This window comes from Leopardus geoffroyi, chromosome C3, assembly GCF_018350155.1.
Source record: "Leopardus geoffroyi isolate Oge1 chromosome C3, O.geoffroyi_Oge1_pat1.0, whole genome shotgun sequence".
Classification (NCBI taxonomy): domain Eukaryota; kingdom Metazoa; phylum Chordata; class Mammalia; order Carnivora; family Felidae; genus Leopardus; species Leopardus geoffroyi.
The window spans coordinates 81790850-81810126 of NC_059338.1; the positions used below are offsets into that span (position 1 = coordinate 81790850).

Consider the following 19277-nt stretch of genomic DNA (forward strand, 5'->3'; position numbering starts at 1 on the left):
AAGGCACTTAGCCACCCAGCCAGCAGCATTTGCTTTCTGAGCATCCGCTAAGCAATGGCGGTACGTCTGTGTTGTGTGAGCCCCTGGCTGAGAAAGTATCATACTAATGCTCAGCTTCCTGACTCACTTCAGGATTAGAGAAGAAAGGCTCCGGTCTAATACTTGACACATTCTTCTTTAGTGTGGAGGTGGTGTCACTCCCGCCTTGACTTAAGGTAGTTAAACCAGTTGACAACCAGAAATAGGGAGAGTCCAAGTCTGAAATACTTGCCAGGTGATAAGCCCAAGATTTTGCCCCCAGAGAGCTGATAGCATGAATGTTTCTTAAGCTATACATTGTTCCCCGAATTATCCAAACGACCAAAAGACCTTCAGGACAAATTCTTCTGGAAGGGTCTTGAGCCCAGAAGCGAAATGCTTCCTGCAGCATCCTGATGTGTACCCCAAATGTAAAGGAGAATCCCACATCCTTCTCTGTCCAGTAAGAATAAATCTGCTCAGCCTAAAATTGCGGTGTGATGGAGCTTGAAAAATTATTGCTGTCATTTAACCTAGATTCGTATGTGGAACCTGCTGTCCAATCTCAGTGTGTGTGTGTGTGTGTGTGTGTGTAGGACCATATCCTATTCTATTCTAGCATTTATCATGTTGCATTTGTAAAAATTACTGGTTTTCTTATTAATGACCCTTCTAGTCTTTTGGCTCTTGCAGAAAGGAACATGGTTTATCCATCTCTTTATTTTCAGTGCCCTCAAGTTCCATACCTTGCACATAGTAGGTGCTCATTGAGTATTTGCTGACCAGATGGATGAATGGTTTGTATTCTGAGTCAGTGAGGGAAAAGATACATATTTAGAAATCTCAAAAGTAATAATAGGAAACTCTTAAGCTAGTATAAAGAGTGACTGTATTGTGTTTTATATGTTACAGCTGGCCAAGAATGTAGGAAACAATAGTTTTAATGATATTATGGAAGCAAATTTACCCAGCCCCTCACCAAAACCCACCCCTTCAAGTGATATGTAAGTACTTCTAATAGACTGAATTCTTTCCTATTCTGTAATTGTTCTTCTGCCCTCCCAAGAATCGTCTTAAAGGTTGTAGTATTTTTTCCCCAGAGGAAATCCCATTATGAGGAAAGCTCAGAGCACAGAAAAGTATTGTGGAGTGAGTGCATTTCTGGAGTGCTGGAGTGCACAGATTATGTTCCCTGGCCCCTTCCCCTAGGAAGTTGCAGCCACTCTGTGGAGAAAGTGTCTTCATGTCGACAGTTCATTCCAAATCATGGCCTGTTGTGAAAACATTAACACGTATTTATTTTTGAGAGACAGAGCATGAGTGGGGGAGGGGCAGAGAGAGAGGGAGACACAGAATGTGAAGCAGGCTCCAGGCTCTGAGCTGTCAGCGCAGTTCCTGACCCAGGGCTTGAACTCACAAACCGCAAGATCATGACCTGAGCCAAAGTCGGACGCTTAACCGACTGAGCCACCCAGGCGCCCCACGGCCGTATTATCTTAAAAGGACTTTGACCTGAGGGTAAAGAACACCCATGAAAGTCAGATCTTGGTTACCAAGCAGAATCTACCAAAGTCTGCCGTCAGCCTGCTCACCCCTTCACTGCCGACCCAGAATGAAAGGAAGAGGCATCACCTCGCTTTTAAACAGTGATGGCTGTGGCTGTGAGATGGGGCGGTAGCAGGCTCCACACACGGAAAGGCTTTTTGTGAGCAAGAACTCTTAAAAGTCCGGGGAGTTGGAGCTCTCTCAGAAAGAAGAAAGCGTCTCGTAGGTGCTGTGCATTCTTTCATTCAAAAGACGCCAATGAGTTATTCTCCCCGTTTTCAGGTGAAAAAAAAGCAAAGCTCATGAAGATTTAGTAGTCTGCCCCCAGGTTGTGCAACTGATGTGCTATAGAACTAGGATTTGAACCCAAAATCCATCTACTGCTTTTTTTATTAAGTGGCTCGTGTAACTAGGAAAGTCACGGGGTGAGTTCAGGTATGGTTGGTTCCAGGATGTCAAACAGTATCTTCTGGACCCTAGCTGGCTCGCCTGATTCTCCCCTCCTTTACTCTGAGCAGACTTCCATTCGGCCTTTCTGCAAATGGGGCCACTTAGGTCAGATAGCCCTGCAGCTGGGAGGTGGGCTCAGTCCCAGAGCTTGGGACAGACCTTAAAAGCGGAGAAAGGATGAGTCCTCAAGAAGGAAATGCACACGCCCACTCAGACTTCGGGTGTGTTACCCCTGACAGTCTCCTGTTCACAACTGCACCTGCAGGAAAGACAAGCCATCTTTATTGGTCTTTATTCTGGCACTCAGTGCTTGGCCTGGGGGTGACCGTAAGGAGGGCCTTAGTGAGCCTCCGTGTTCTTAACTGTTCACATAAGGAGTTGTGTCAGAAGAGTACGATTTTTTCATTGAAGCTCTGGAAACTTCACTGGTCTTTTAGAATTGTTCTTTTAAAATTTCTGTTTTCTTTGTACACTTAGGTGTATCTGATTTTAAGTAGTAAAGAGCAGATTTCTCTAGCTGTTGTCGAGGTGGAAAAAAATCCACTGTGATCTTCGTGCCCATGAATTTTGTAACTATAGATTGCCTGCACAAACACTAGTAACTATATATCAGTTTCTTCATTCTGTGATGGGATAATGGGATAAGTTGGTCTGAAACCTGGTTGGTTTAAATGCTAAAAAGGAGTATTGGGGAGTATATTTCACTTAAAGAGAACTGTTTTTCAGAAAAATGTAGAGTTTTCTTAGCTCGTAGAAAATAAAAAATGTTTATATGTTCCTTTGCTCTACTTTAGGACTGTACGGAAAGAATATATCACTGCAAAGTATGTAGATCATAGGTTTTCAAGGAAGGCCTGTTCGTCTTCATCAGCTAAACTGAATGAATTGCTCGAGGCCATCAAATCTCGGGATTTACTTGCACTAATTCAAGTCTATGCAGAGGGGGTAGAGCTAATGGAACCACTGCTGGAACATGGACAGGTAAGGCTCCACTAAAATCGTAAGATGAAAGGAAGGTAGAAAATGACTTTAAAAGCTAACTCCTTTTATTATAACCCTGCAGAGTGAGATTCTGATACATCGAGTGACCATGTCTAAGTCAGGACAATTTGAGAGTGGAAGGGCGCTATTAATAATTACTTCAGGGTGACTGATGTGAACAAAGCTGCTGTAGGCAAAGTAGGACATGCGATCACCTTATTTACACTCATCGTGTCCTTTTCAGGAGCTTGGGGAGACAGCCCTACATCTTGCAGTCCGAACTGCAGACCAGACCTCTCTCCATTTGGTTGACTTCCTTGTGCAAAACTGGTATGCTTTTTGTTTTCTCTGAATATGCCTTATCGTTCACACCAACCAGTCTTCTCAGTGGCCCAGATCAGATATGGACAAGCATTCAGTAAAGGCTTTGCAGGCCATGAGGTCTCTGTCGCAGCTATTCAACTCTACCTAGTGTGAGAACAGTCATAGAGTATGTGTAAATGAGTGAGCATGGCCATGTCCCAATAAAGCTTTATTTATAAAAACAAACGAAGGGCAGATATGGCCAACAGTAGGCTATAGTTTGCCAACCCTCAGCCTAGAAAGATGTAAAATCCTGTCTCTGTCCAAAACCTGCTGCATTAGGAAAGGTTGAAAGAGGGAAGACTTAACAACACGGGTCAACAGGATCTGTGAGTTTTCGTTGTTCATAAGTTCATTAAAAAACTACAGTGTGGGGGGCACCTGTTTGGCTGAATTGGTTAAGTGTCTAACTCTTCATCTCAGCTCAGGTCATGATCTCACTGTTCATGGGACCAAGCCCCATGTTAGGCTCTGCGTTGACAGCACGGGGCCTGCTTAGAATTCTCTACTTCTGCCCTTCCCCCATTCATTCGCGCTCGCTCTCTCTCTCTCTCTCTCTCTCAATAAATAAACATTTTTTAAAAAGTGCTACAGGGGCGCCTGGGTGGCTCAATCAGTTGAGCATCCAACTTCAGCTCAGGTTATGATATCACAGTTCGTGGGTTTGAGCCCCATGTTGGGCTCTGTGCAGACAGCTTGCTCAGAGCCCGGAGCCTGCTTTGGATTCTGTGTCTCCTTCTCTCTCTGCCCCTCCCCAACTCGCACACCGTCTCACTCTGTCTCTCAAAAATAAATAAATGTAAAAAAAAAAATTTTTTTTTTTAAATGCTACCACGTGTGTATCTGACTCAATAGCTAATTCACATTTGGGACATGCTCATGGGAGTATAATATTGAACACAGGCAGTTTGGACTTGCTGTATTCTTTAGTGGGTGGTTCTGTAAGCCATGGGATACGAGGAGGAACTGAGCTCGTCCAGAGGCGAGTGGTCAAAATAGCGAGAGGATTTGAACTCACATATGAAGAATGGTGCCTGGACATGAGGCCTGTTGTGTATGTAAATGCCCACACCTCTTCCTCAAATGTAGGACAGTGTAGTCTTTAAGAGCCTTGGCTCCGGGACAGACTGCCTTTTTTCAGATCCCTGCTTGTCACCCCCGTGCCTTGACAGTCTTGAGAGCAAGCTCTTCATCCTGTCTGTGCCCCAGCGTTTTCACCCGTGAAACCAAGGTGGTGATGGCCCGCCCCGCTGGGTGGTCGTGGAGAGTTAGTGAAGGAAGGTGCGGAAAAGCTGAGAGGCAGCACCTGTCCCACAGGAGGCACTGAAGACACGCTGGCTGTTCCTGTCATGTGGCTTAGACATGTGGGCGTGATGGTAGCGACATCGTGGTGTTTCCTGGGCTTACGAGTAGGTCTCCAACTTGACTCGGTTGTTAGCACCGAGAGAAGTGGTTAATCTGTGGCTTCAAATGCTATTATTTATGTCGCATTTAAATTATATTTGAAATTAGACTCTTTCCCGATAATACTTCATTTTTCAGTGGGAACCTGGATAAGCAGACAGCCCTGGGCAACACAGCTCTACACTACTGCAGTATGTATGGTAAACCCGAGTGTTTGAAGCTTCTTCTGAGGAGCAAGCCCACCGTGAGTGTCGGTAAGAGTGTGACCAAGCATCTCCGTAACCAGTCCCAGCGTCCGGCCGGCTAAACCGAGACTCGCGTGTTACCTTGTATTTTGATTATTGTCCGTGGCCTCTTCAAGATACACCTTAGGTAATTATGCACGTGCCTTTGCCCCCCGTTTCAGTGAACCAGGCTGGGGAGACTGCCCTGGACATAGCAAAGAGGTTGAAAGCCACCCAGTGTGAAGATCTGGTAAGCCAAACGGAGCTGGGGGTGGGGGGGGGTGGCTGGGGGGGGGTGGGGGGGCGGGGCCAGGGGGTGCGGCGTCCATCAGACAGCAGCCGTCTGGAAGTGTCATTCTCAGAGCCTGGGGACGAAATAGATCGTCTTTGTGAACATTGGCTGAAGACATTCAGACGAGCACTATGGCTACATTTGAAAAAGTGGTCAAATGATAAATTTGTCACCCCCATTTGTCTTTTCAGTGCAGTTAGGGACACAGGAGCTAAAAGGCATTTGAGAGGTATTGTTACCAGACAGGCTTGTGGCTTGAGGTCCCACTTTTTATATGCCAGACCGCTAGGCGTTGTCCGCAGCTCAGTAGTAAAGAATTCCTCAGCAGCCAAAGAATTCCAAAAATTGGGCAAGTAAAGTTCAGCATATAATGGTTTTCAAAAGGTGAAATGTAGGGGCGCCTGGGTGGCGCAGTCGGTTGGGCGTCCGACTTCAGCCAGGTCACGATCTCGCGGTCCATGAGTTCAAGCCCCGCGTCGGGCTCTGGGCTGATGGCTCAGAGCCTGGAGCCTGTTTCCGATTCTGTGTCTCCCTCTCTCGCTGCCCCTCCCCCGTTCATTCTCTGTCTCTCTCTGTCCCAAAAATAAATAAACGTTGGAAAAAAAAAAAAAAAAAAAAGGTGAAATGCATGGCTTGCCCCACCGGCCCCACCCTTTCTGATCCCGGTGGTTTTTGCTCCTCCCCCTGGGCCCTAACGTAGGGTGATTCTCTCCCCCACGGGGAAGGATGACACGGGAAGAGTAAGTTCCATCCCGTGCTTTCTGCCAAGTGTGGACTCCAGGCCAGCCGCTCTGTGTTTGTATTCTCGTGAGAAACCTTGGAGGAGGCTATAGCTCTCCCTGCCCCCATTTTACGGATAAGAAAAGTGGGCCACGATTGAACCAGGATGTCTGACATGAAAGGCCTGCCTCACACTTCACTAACTCTGATGTTGCCTTCCAGCCAGGAATTTGCACTCGTGAGGCTCATTATAATATTTGAGAAAGCTTTTAATTTCAGAGAGAAGTTCCGTTATCAAAATAAGAAAGGCTCTGCCTATAATCCTTGGCAACTCCTCTTAGGCCGTCCCGCAGTAGCCCGGCCTGTAAAGTCAGAGTTTTGCCCCTTTAAGCAGCGACTGGTGATTAATTTGAAGACAGGAATAAGGTGGGATTTGCTCCGTGGTCACGTCACAACGGGATGTTTAACCTTTACGTTCCCGTGGTTACACCTGCTGTTACTTTCAGCTGTCCCAGGCTAAATCTGGGAAGTTCAACCCACACGTCCACGTGGAATATGAGTGGAACCTGCGTCAGGAGGAGATGGATGAGAGTGACGATGACCTGGATGACAAAGTGAGTGCCAACAGTGCCACCCGGATCCCTGCTGCCGCTCCCAGGTTTTCTGCACCACACGGGCGAGACCCCTTCCCAAGACTTTCTGGTCTTGTGACCTGAGGCCAGCGTCTTGGCTTACTCTCCAATCCTTGCTGGGTGCCACAACTGTGTCAGTCGGGACTCCTCAAAAACCAGGCCCAGTAGGATGTGGTTGAAGGGAGAGGGAGAGAGAATGGAATTTATTTTTAGGAATTGACTCACATGATTGTGGGAGCCGGCTAGTTCACAATGTATAGGGCAGGCGGGCAGGCCGGAGATCCCAGCAGGATTCGATGGTGTGGTCTTAAATGCAGATGTCCCCATCTCTTCCCAAAAGCCCTTCAACTTACTGGATGAGGCCCACCACATTATGGAGGGTAGTCCCTTTTACTCAAACTGTAGTTCAAATGTTAATCTCATCTAAAGAAAATCCCTTCACTGCAGCATCTAGACTGGTGTTCAACCAGACACCTGGGTACCATAGCCCAGCCGAGTGGACACATAAAATTAGCCATCAAAACAGCTAATTAGTACATAAAAAGGTGTTACGTATGGAGGACTTAAGTATGAACTAGGCCGTGGGAAGCACGTTGCCTGTGCTACCTCACGTCGTTGTTACCAAAAGCCCACTACAGCATTGTTATGGCCCCCATTCTACAGAAGGGAGAACTGACCCGGAGATTTTGCCGCCTAAGGTCTCAAAGCTTGTACATACCGTCTCGGGACTACACCCGGTTCTGACTTTCAGAGATCCTAGCTGCCTCTGAAGGTTCGTTCATGCAGTTTTCATCAGCTCTGCATTGAGCGTTTCCTCTTTACTGGGCAGCATTTAAGGAGTGGTCACACAAAGATGTCCGAAAGACATTCTTCACTTTGAGGAGAGATAAATTGTAACGGATGACTGTTACAATGAGAGCTTGGGGGAAATCCCTAAGATGTGTTCAGAGGACGTAGCAACCGCCTCAGCTTGGCAAGTGGTGAAGACCCTACCAAGGAAGAAGCACTGGAGATGGGTTTCTGAGAGTAGGGAGGAGCTTGCCAAGCAAAGAAGTGGGGAGGAACACATCTTTCCAGGGAGGGAGAGCAGCACGTGCAAAGGCCAAGGGGTCCTGGTAGAGCTGGAAGTCTGGGGAAGGGTTGGAAGCCCAGTGTGTAAGGTGCCTTGGAGTAGGTTTGGGGGGAGAGGGGTCTGGTGGCCCAGGTCAGGAAGCACATTACAGGCCACATTTGGCCTTTGGGCCTTATCCACAGAGATTACCTGTCAGAGGAGCCAGCTTCCCCACCGGCCCTGGCCGCCGTGTGGGAAATAGGCTGGAGCTGAAAGCAGCTGCAACACGGACCCGAGGGCTCTTCAGGAGGCCTGTGTCCTTGGGGGCTGGTGGGCGCCTGCACCGGGCGTAGGGCACTTCTGAGCTCTCCACACGGGTCCTGGTGGCTCTGGGTAACCTTGAGGCTTCTGCCTTGGGAAGTTACATGGATGCCACTGCTGTCACCAGGAGTGCAAACACAGGGGACACCCTTATAGGCAACTGAAGACAGTTTTGAATTGGAGAGGCCGGGCTTGGACCCACAGGTCTGAATCGTCACTATCAGGCGTCACTCCGGGCCACGGCCTGGAGGCTGCTTTCTAAGGGGACGTAAAATGAACAGGGAGGCAAGCATGGAGGACTTCGACTTGAGAGGGTTGACCGGGGAAGGAACACGGTGTAGAGACAACACTCAGGTGGGAAGCAGTGCATCTGTTCATTAAGGGTTGCGTCCGACTGTGACCTTGGGCTTCTGAACGCTTGCGGTCGCTAACCAGTGCCTCCCTGATGTGACCCTGCTGATGGTGAGCAGGGAATCAGGGGTGCGAGGTCTGCATCCTTCTCTTGTTGCTGGGTGGCGGCTGACCTCGGAGCACACAGAGAGGCACAGGAACCTGTGCACCTGTGCACCAGGCACAGCAGAGCCTGGAGTGTCGTGCTCGGTGAGTCCTTGCCCACTGCGCTGTTCTGTCCTCCGCAGCCGAGCCCCGTCAAGAAAGAGCGCTCGCCGAGGCCTCAGAGCTTCTGCCACTCCTCCAGCATCTCCCCCCAGGACAAGCTGTCACTGCCAGGGTTCAGCACCCCGAGGGACAAGCAGCGGCTGTCCTACAGCGCCTTCACCAACCAGATCTTCGCCTCCGCAAGCACAGACTCGCCCACGTCACCAACCACAGAGGCACCCCCGCTGCCTCCGCGAAACGCCGGGAAAGGTACGGACTTTGAGAAGGGCTTTGTGACTCCATCCTCAAAGCTAGTGCAGCCTCGAGGTAAAAATCGCAGGGTGCATCTGTGTGGCAGAGTATGGAACGTGATGTCAAGGACAGCTCGAAATAGGGACCTTGCCATTTGCTATAAGCACCAACAGTAAAATAGTGTTGTGGGCATGCCTCATGTGTTGTGCTGTACTTGTCTCACAACAGTCCTGTGGGGTATGTGCTCTTGTGCCCGTTTTATAGATGAGGAAACTGAGGCTTGCAGAGGGAGAGTGGCTTGCCCAAGGTCACACAGCCGGTAAGTAGTAGAGTGGAGATTCAGTCCAAGGCCCACCTGGCACCAAAACCTGGGCCCTTTCCTGTCTGCTGTGGGGTGGGATTGCAGTTCTTCTCTGAACAGTTACTTTTCTCTGCACTAATGAAGATGTTGGTAGTTATGAAGCCCATCTTGTTCTGTGCTCACAAAAATGAGGTGGGTGCTACGGTTGCTGGCATCCGGCAAACAAGGGGACTGTGGTGCAGAGATGTGGGGTAATGGGCCTCCCGTTCTCAGATATCTGTGATTCTTGCCCGGGTCGTATATGACCTGAGCCCACACTCCTATGATTTCTGATGAGGATTGTTTTTCCATGAGACCCTACCTGGGACGAATCTTACCCAGAAGAGGGTTGCTGCGTAGAGAGCGTTGTCAGATGTCTCCACCGGGCTATCACTGAGGGCTAAGGGTCCACTGCCCTGTTCCGTAGCAACAAAGCACGTGTCCTGTATGTTGAATCCACAGAGAGTGCTCTGCTCTGAATGTCCGTGCGTTCCCACCTGTGCGAGGACACACTGAGACACAGAAATGGCAACATTAAAGGGTCACCCCAGCCGGGGACAAATTGAGCGCTATAGTATAGCTTTGGGTTTGGTCTCAGCCAGTAAATCCAAGTGCACGATTCTCCCTGTGTGCTCAGCTCATGCTAACACAGGTTCCAAAGGGCCTCTCCGTACACAATGCCATGCCTCTTTGAATCACACTGGGGCTATTTTCTGAGAAATGTGAGCTTTATTCAGAGCAGCATTTTTTCAGAGCTCATTCTCCATTGAAATAGTGTTATAAATGGGAGCTGTGTTCTTAGACCCCAAATGGCCTCATAGATCATAAAATAATGGAGAAAAGTTAAAATAAGGTTTTGGCATGAACAGGACCCATCAAAGATAACTAGTGATCATAACGTAAGAGTAACAGCATGCATGAGCCAGTGGTTTAACCCGCCAGTGTTTCTTTTACCATTCCATACGTTGTACTAGAAGGTATATAAATAAGGCATCGGAATCCATATTGAGACACTGACATCTCAAGTTGCGGATCTGTTCTGCACTGTGAGAGTACTATGTTGCTGCCCACCTCTGGGTAATGAGATTTCCCCATCAGAGTAGCAATCTCCTAAGATTTCTGTACCCAAAGAAGACCACGAAAAACCTCCAGACCATTCTAAAATAATCAAAGAAATTACTCTGAACGTGTTCGTATCCCTGATTGTGGTTACCCATGTGGTAGTGTTGACCTATCTAGATAGATAGGATGGGCCCGCACCTGTTGAGGGAACCTCCAAGTAAGGGAGAATCTTGAAAAAAGTCTAAAGGAGAGGACACCAGAGTCCTGGGGGCCAAGAGACCACCTCACCTCCCTTCACCCCTTCCTGTAATCTCATCTCAAGGGGACACAGAAACCCACAAAATAACACTATCTGACTTGACGCCAAGCATCTGTCTCCTGCCTGGAATAAATTCTATCTAGCTCTTTACCAAAGGCCCGGAAGACAAAGACCAAATGTGTTAAGTGATCCAGCTGGTAAAACAAGGGCTCGGAGACTTGGCCGTAGCCACCATGGTCAGCTCCGGACCGGCTACACTTCCCTCACGGCCCCGCCCCAGAACTCCCAACACTGAGAGCAGAAATCCCTCTCTGCTGGAACCTGAGTATTCCTCCAGGCTGCTCATAGAGGGACGTCAGATGCAGAGAGAGCCAGGCAGCAGGGGCTCCCCTGGACTTTACGCAGGGGAGCTGTGCCCCGCAGCCAGCCTGGCTCATGGGCCCCCACATTTGGAAAAGTGACCATGTTTAGAATGGAGATCTTAGAAGACATTGTTGAGGGTCAGCTGACGCTCTGTGCAGAGAGAATTCTCCTCTGTTTTATGGCCCTTACATTTTTTTTTTTTTTTCAGTTCATTCTGTTGAACTGGTAGAACCATTTGCATGAAAACAAGGATGTCTTGAATCTGTCGTTTGGTTGCTCATTTTCCACGGAAGTGATGTCGATGTCTCTGCTTGTGGCAGCGGCCATTTCCACACCATGAATTTAGGGCTCTGGTGGATGGAGGCTTCCGGTGAGGCCTAGTGGACACTCACAATCCAGTCCCCGCTAATAAGAGGAGTACAGAGGGGAAGAGGAGAGAGAATTATTCTGAGTCCGTGCAGGAATATTTTCCAGAATCTGCAGCTGCCTCATCAGAACGCAAGGCAGTGTGACCTCAGTTGCCGTCCAGCAAAGTCTCCTTGTGCTCGAGCAGGGCTGCAGTTGGAGTGGGAAGGCTCAGCAGTTCAGAACCCCAAAGTCGCCACTCTTAAGCCTTAGACACATTTTGCTGCCTAACCTCTTCAGACCTGTGAAGCCCAGCAAGTTTAAGTCAAAGCTGCAAAAATTGATTTATGCAGAAGGCACTCCCTCGTGATCCACACCTGCCCCCCACTTTACGGTTAGGTCTATTAAGACTGGAAATTCTTCCAGCTTGCCAAAGTTAGGTCTTTCATCTTTCAGCTAAAATTAATGTCCTAGAACCTGGATTTCTGAGAGCTGGAGGGAGCTGAAAGGTGATCGCAGTCCACGGCCCATCGTACAGCTGAGAAAACTGAGCCCTGGGAAGGGTGAGGAGCTGATCTGAGATCCACACAGTGGCTGTTATAAGATAGAAAGTAAAAAATGGGCCTTAAGCCTCATCAAACCAGACCTTCTAGTGTCTTCTTTTCCACACTGAGGCAGGCCGTCAGTCACTGCCTTGCGTTTCTCTCGGACTTGCCCTGAGAATCCAGTGAGACAGTGTGTAGGGAAAGCATTTGGTAAAAGGCAAAGCTGTGAAGTCCCATGACAGGCGCCCCTGGGACTGTCCAGCCGTGACCACAGACCTCTCACGGGCACAGAGGACGTGGTGAGCAGCATGGTGCCGTGCTTGTGCTTGGCTGGTTGGTTGGTTGGTTGGTTGGATTTAACTCTGTTTCTAAGTGGTTTTAAGCTGTAGAACCGCGGTTTTCTTGCATCGTACAGTTCCACATCTTTTACGTAACAGGGACACAAACCGGAGCTGACGCGAGGCGTTATGCAGGTTAATGAGAGTTATGGGAAGCATCTAGCCGAGCGCCTGGCACAGAGTGAGTGCCCTGTGAGGACACTGCTGCTCACACCACAGCCACCCCAGCTCCTCGGCTCGAAAAAGCTTCCTCTGGGGAGAAGGAAGCCAGGGTGACGTCACCCAAGTCCCATAAGTGAGCAGGTGCTCTGACGCGAACCTGGTACAGTGCAGGTGCCTTGTGCTCAAGGAGAGGCTTTGTCAAGTAAATGATCAGTGAATGCTAAATCTGACCTCAGGAGGCTTGTTTGAATTACTTAAAAGAACTAACTTTCCAAAGTTTGAGAAACACGTACCGCTGATGTTAATCATGGCTTTCTCACGTCTGCTCACGGAGTCGGGACCCTAGAACCCGGCATTTCATAGCCCCTGTGGATGTCGGGTGAACACCTGTACGACTTCGTGCCATTGCACTGACGCACGGACCCAGCAGGCGGCCAGCACAACACGGAGCATGGGGCTGGCAGGCCGAGGGTCCCAGTGGGCACTCGCTCCTGGGTGCTCACGTCAGAGTGGCGGGCCAGGTGCCCCCTCTGCCGTCAGCTCAGGTGAGGACACTCAGCACCCTCACGAATCCCAGAGCAGAGCTCGAGAGTCACGCACTGTCTAAGGCACATCAGCCTGTAGAGCCGCACTGCGGGGGCCTGGGCAGCTGTGAGCCCCTGGGGGGCAAACCTCACTTCCTCCTCCTCCAAGAAGCCTCTTTCCCTTGGCCCACCCAAGAGACGGGGCCCCTTCCGCGAACGTGTAATCCTCTCCCAGCCCTGGGCTCTTTTTAATATTTAGCTGATCTTGCTGGGCTCCAGATTCTTCACGTGAGAAACAGGATTGGGTGCCTGCCTTGTTGGCTCACTGCTTGGAGACACAAAATAACGTTCATAATGACTAGCGCATAGCAGGTGCCCGTCGGACCGGGATGCTTTTGATCGTCCTGCATGCATTCGGTTCAACACATGTTCTGGGCCCTGGGAATTCAGTGAAGAAGGGAGAGAAGGCCGCGAGATGTGGCCTGTGCCGCGTTGGAGGAGGAGGGCCAGGGAAGTCTTCGGTCGCTGTGCTGCAACACAGGGGCTGCGAGTGAGCTGTCCTTGCCCCTGGCACGGAGCAGGTGTGCTGAGTCAGTACTTTTGAGCGAATAAAGAGCAGGATCGGTGAAAAGCTATCCCAGAAATGTGTGGCCAGAGTCAGGAGGGGACAGGCCTCTAACACGACACCAGATATCTTGGGCGTGTGTGGTTGACTTGCTGAAAGTCTACAGAACGCATGTGGCATTAGGCCCCAACATGGTGTGTGAGCGTCCTAGACCACATTCCTGTGACTTTTCATTTGAGGTCTGGAGCAATAATCAGGGCAGAGAGGAGGTGTCCTCAGGACGTGAAGGTAGCCTGTTGTCATCAAAGCGCATTGCAGGGTGACTCCAGCTTGCCTAGGAATTATTTTCCTAGTAGCAGCATTATTCATATATTGATGACTTTACAGTTTCCTCAGTGGTTTTGTTTTTTTTTTTTTAATCTCATGGGAAAATAACCATTTGAGTGGCTCCATATTGAACCTTCCCACGGGCTGTCATCCTTCATCCATTGTTGGATTTTTTTAATTTTTTGGCCTGTTTTATCAGTCTCCCCTGATCCTTTTGAAAGCACGGCACATCTATCTATCCCCTGCCCCTGGCCACGTTGCAGGCCACGAGCGTGTCCGGGATTTTTTGCCCTCAGCAGTGGCCACTGGCACAGGCTCACTGACTACAGTCACCTGACTGCCAGGTGTGGAAAGGGAAGCAGAGGGAATCTTTGTTGTGCTTCTTACGTAAGGAGGTGTACGAGTAATTGTTAAAGAACCACCCTCAGGCCCTTGAATCCAGGTACTATCCTGTTTTTATTGGTGTTCTGGAAGGAGATTGAAGGATGGAGAATAGCTAATACCGTGTTGTATGTAGCACAGTGGCTGACTTGTACTGCTGTGCCGGGGTCCCGCCCAGCCCTGTCGCTGACTGTGCGGCCTCCCCGCATACTCCCCTGCACCTTGCCGTGCCTCTGTTTCCCCATTTGAGTGTGAGGATAATAGTGCCCTCCTTATGCACACAGGGTCCTTCTTGATATAAATACATGTGTCTCCATCTTTTTTTTTTTTTAAGATTTTATTCATTTTTAAGTAGTGATACCCAACGTGGAACTCGAACTCACAGCCCCAAGATTAAGAGTCACATGCTCCGCCAACTGAGCCAGCCAGGCACCCCTGTCTACTTTTGAAAGTAACAACTGTTAACTTTTCAGCTCTATACCGTGAAAAGCATTTGTCTTGTCCAGAGTTGTGTAGATAGAATTTCTGCTGTTAGCACTTACTGTGTCTGGCATGGCATGTTTAGAATATGTACCTTATACTTCTGTAGACAGTGTTCTCAGAAATTGTCAAGACAATTTTTAAAGCTGTCTTCTGGGTCTTGTTTTCTTACTTGAAATTTCAAGGCTGTGCTTGCATTTGGCCTTCCAGCATGGCAGACCTCTACATGTCTTGTTTTACTAAAAACCAAATGTCCATGTAGGACAATGAAAAAGCATCCTCCTAATTTGTGCCATGAATTATTTTCATACAGTTGTATTGACTGTCCAGAATGGACCAGGCACTGAGAGACATGAAGACAGCATGAATCTTGCCCTGAGGGACCTTCCAGCCTGAGAAAGAAGAGAAAATCGAGCTAATGAAGCATAGATATTAAGTGCCATTTAGCTTTGTGGAAGGTCACAGGTAGAAGCAGTTGCCCCAGGGCAAAGGGGAGGGGTTAGAGAAGGGTCTGGATGAGGTTCCATTTGAGCAGACCCTTCACAGATGGGGTGCAGAGGTGAGGAGGGAACACAGTCGGCCCAAGGTTCTGGCCAGGGAGGACGTGGGGTCGTTCACAGGAGGAGAGCAGGGTACCATCAAGGATGAGCACCCGGCCTCCAATCACACACAGCCAGATTCGTGTGCTGTGCCTGGCCAGTTTCCTAAACTCTCTGAGCCTTGGGTCTCTGCCACTTTTTTTTTTTTTAATGTTTATTTTTGAGAGAGAGCAGAGAAGGGGCAGAGAGTAGGAGACCCAAGCCGAAGCAGGCTCCAGGCTCCATGCTGACAGCAGAGAGCCTGAACCGTGAGATCATGACCTGAGCCGAAGTCAGACGCTTAACCGACTGAGCGACCCAGGTGCCCCTGGTCTCTGCCACTTTATAAGGCGAGTTCTAGATAATGTGTATAAATCTGTCCTGAGTGTTAGGTCAGACACACAATACTCAGGAAATGGTAGTTCTAGAGAATTTAGGAAATGTAGAAGGAGGTTTGAAAAGCATGCCAACGGTGAATTTAGGAATGGGTTTTTTTTAAGAAACAGATTTTAGGTGTACATGAATGGCTTTTCAGAGGCTAAGTGGATTCATTTCCTTGTTGTTGAAGATAAGAGTCCTGTCTGGTGAGGTTTCATTTAAACCGTCTCTGTAGTCCGTGGATGTACTATTTTCCCGTTAGGGGGCTTTGGCGAACAGAGGAAATACCAGTTCGTGGGCGGGTCTCAGGAAATAGCTGCAGGCTTTTGGGAGTGTGAGTGGTTGGACCCTCGACCTAGAACAAGGGCTTCGCAAACTGCCCAGAGTGAGCATAGCGGCTTCGAGATGGATAGGGACCTCACGTGCAAGCTTCCTGAGCTTTGGCCGTGTGCCGGCCACACGTCCGAGGTACAGACCCCATTTAGGGCCTCCCCGAACTGATGACATTGAGGTACTCATGACAGCGCAGCCCCCAGGAGTCCAGCAGGCGCCACTGGAGCTGAAGGCACAGCACAGCGTCCGAGCAGAGAGGCCCAGAGGGCTCGTGGCTTGTGGAGCAGGGCCCCCACCGTGCAAACTCTCAGAAAGAGCTGAGTGAGTTGTCTCCTCTGAGAAAGACCTTCCAATAACTTCACTAACCTCACAGTTATTTATAGCAGTTTTGGAAGCTTTTTAGAGCCATATTTTTAAGAAAAAAGAAACGATAATTTGACATGATAGCCGATACTAGTGGCAAATGACAACTGGGGTGTTTTCTCCTTCCTTCCCCAGGCCCTAACAAGCTGTCCATGTCACCTCCAAGCGTCCCCCACACCTGTTGATCTTGCCTCTCGGCCTTTTTTGTGTTTGTTCAATGCTGTGTTTATTCTTTCTATTTTGTTTTCTTTTAGCTCTCTTTATCCTGCCAGAATTGCTTCCTTCCTAAACCAGGACTCAGATTATTTTGCATAAAACATCCCCTTTAGCATTTAGAGACTAGTTGCTAATTTTAAAAGTCTTCTGAGCTTTTTAAATCTTAAAAATATGAAAAAAAAAAAGTTTAAGTCTGTTTTTCTGGGGCCTCTGTGCTGTCAGCGCAGAGCCTGACACGGGGCTCAAACCCCAAGAACTGTGAGATCGTGACCTGAGCCGAAATCAGGTGTCAGATGCTCAACCAACTGAGCCACCCAGGTGCCCCTTCAGCCTTTTTTGAACCCGTGCCCTACCAGCCAAGCAGATTTTATGACACCTCCCCCCTTTTCTGTAGCTTCTATTACAAAACAACAGGTGTATCTGCGTGTGTGTTTTCTGGCCATGAAATTAGATTACTGTATTGAATATTTCTTTTCAAACTTAACATGTCCCTGCTGTTTCTAGTTATTTGGTTTGGTCTATTTCTAGTGTTTGGTTGGTCACTCCAAGTGAAACTCTTCTGTCTTTCTTAAGAATCACCAGCCTCAGGGCGCCTGAGTGGCTCAGTCAGTTTAGCGGCTGACTTCGGCTCAGGCCATGATCTCATGGTTCATGAGTTCGGGCCGCGCATCGGGCTCTGTGCTGACAGCTCAGAGCTTGCAGCCTGCTTCGGATTCTGTGTCTCCCTCCCTCTCTGCCCCTCCCCCGCTTACACTCTGTCTCTCTTTCAAAAAAATAAACATTAAAAAAAAATTTTTTTTTAATTGCCAGCCTTAAAAAGATAGAAGTAGCAGTTCATTCATCCATGTATCCAATACTATATTAACTAAATTCAGCTGACTGTACACCAGGCCAGAAAAAAAGCCTGGCCCGGATAGAATTACAGTCTGGTGGGGGAGACAGGCACTAGACAAATAAACAAAAGATAAGTGATTACAGTTGAAAGAAAGTAAGACAGAAGTATATAATCCTGTGTGGAACACTAATCCCTTCATCTCTGAAATGCTGGCTCAGGAAGCTGGATTTTGCTTGGTTTGTGGTTACAGGACGACTCTGTGGTCTGATGCCTCCTGAAATCAGGTACACCCACAACTTTGCAGAGACAGAGCCCCATTAGTGCCTTGTCTTTGGCAATTTTTGTTTCTCAGACAGGGTTTGGAGCTGATGGAATGACTTTTAGCTGCACTGCAGCAGAAAATCCCTAGGTGGCGATAAAGAGAAAAGTACTAGAGAGAATTTCCTCATTGTCTATTCTCTATTCTCCATTTATTTCCAAGAGGAAAGTTCACTTCCTAATACTGAGCCCTTGCTGTTGTTACCAGTGTTGTTTTCCTCCCGTGAGCAGCGCACGAAGCGCAGTCCTGGCTTTCGGGAACAGCGGCGTGAGGCGGGCGAGCACTGCACCAGGCCCAGAGACCTGCACTCCATAGCCTCACACCTCATGGTGCTGGAACCTTCCACACGCCACACTCCTGCTTTCCTGACTGCGGAGTGGGGGCAACAATGAAAAACCAACGGCAAGAGCAAATACGAACACATTTTGAGAAGTTACAAATCTTTACACAAGTGGAAGGCTGTAGTAACAGTCACTTTTTGTTGACAAAATAGTTCCCACAACTGCAGTGACCGGTGCCGTACTCGGGTGCTAATTTGGAGGAACAGCAGGGCTTCTGTCACATATCACATCAGCAGGACAGAGAGGCTAAATTGTATAGCGTGGGCCATTTTATCCTAAGGCAGATTTTTTTTTTTTTAATTTTTTAAAGTTTATTTTTGATAGAGTGAGAGAGAGAGAGAGAATGAGCAGGGAAGGGGCAGAGAGAGAGAGGGAGACACAGAATCGCAAGCAGGCTCCATGCTGTCAGCATGGAGCCCGATGCAGGGCTCAAACTCCCGAACCTCGAGATCCTGACCTGAACCAAAACCAAGAGTTGGACGCTTAACCGACTGAGCCCCAAGCAGATGATCATTTTACTGGGATTGCCAGTACTGACTTCCAAGGCGAGACTGTCTTTGAGAGTCACTGGTGCAAGTCATTGCTGGTACTGACCAGGAATCGACATCGGGAACTATCGAGGCTTATTTTACCAAAGAAGGAAGCCAGAAGTAATTGAGCTTTTCTTTTAATACACAGAATGTAAAAAAAAAAAAAAAAAAAATTACACAGAATGTAAAAAGCTCTTTTGGAGCCTTTCTGGATCACCAGGTATCTACTGTCCTCGTTAAAAATTTGGTATGGCAGTCGTTCTTAGCTTTCTTTGATGTCTTTCCTTTCTTTGTTTTTTTGTTTTGTTTTGTTTTGTTTTAATGCTTGCAGAAATAGTTGTCCGTGAACACAGTTAAACCATAAACCTGGTAATTCTCCGTAAAGAGATGTTTGTCAAAGTGTGCAACACACAGTGCCTGGCACGCACCAGCCACTTCAGTGCGAAGAACAAAAATACCATAATACTAATCCCATAACATCTCTCAAAAACAACTCCAGTTTTTCCTTGAAACGTTAGTCCATAAAGTCAAGTTTTACCGTAGTGGGTGTGTGTGTGTATGTAATATTAATATTTTTAGTGCCATCCTGTCTTCATCTCTGGAGAAAGTTGAGTCTTTTTTTTTTTAATCTATAGAAACCAGTGTCTAATTTATGTAACTTTTTCAGGCTTTCAATATAGTACGTGGTTTATGGCTTCTAGAACAGTTCAGAATTGGAGGAAAAAAGAGTTTTTGGATTTCTCATTTTCCCAAGTAATTCTCTGCATTAGATCCTTCCTTCTTGATAAAAGTCATTAAGAACTTTTTTTATGCCAAGTTTGATGACTAAAAAAAAAGTTGTAG

The 19277-nt window shown here is 48.2% G+C and overlaps 1 protein-coding gene across 8 annotated transcripts in view; it reads left to right on the forward strand.

Moving 5' to 3' along the window:
• The window catches only part of ASAP1 (ArfGAP with SH3 domain, ankyrin repeat and PH domain 1), a 347132-nt gene that overhangs the window by 303858 nt on the left and 23997 nt on the right, over nucleotides 1-19277 (forward strand). For all 8 annotated transcript variants that reach the window (XM_045453665.1, XM_045453670.1, XM_045453666.1 and 5 more), the window contains 7 exons: nucleotides 931-1022; nucleotides 2808-2994; nucleotides 3239-3324; nucleotides 4900-5015; nucleotides 5168-5235; nucleotides 6504-6611; nucleotides 8640-8868. In XM_045453665.1, the coding sequence (XP_045309621.1) occupies nucleotides 931-1022; nucleotides 2808-2994; nucleotides 3239-3324; nucleotides 4900-5015; nucleotides 5168-5235; nucleotides 6504-6611; nucleotides 8640-8868 (886 nt within the window). The remainder of the gene's footprint in view (nucleotides 1-930; nucleotides 1023-2807; nucleotides 2995-3238; nucleotides 3325-4899; nucleotides 5016-5167; nucleotides 5236-6503; nucleotides 6612-8639; nucleotides 8869-19277) is intronic.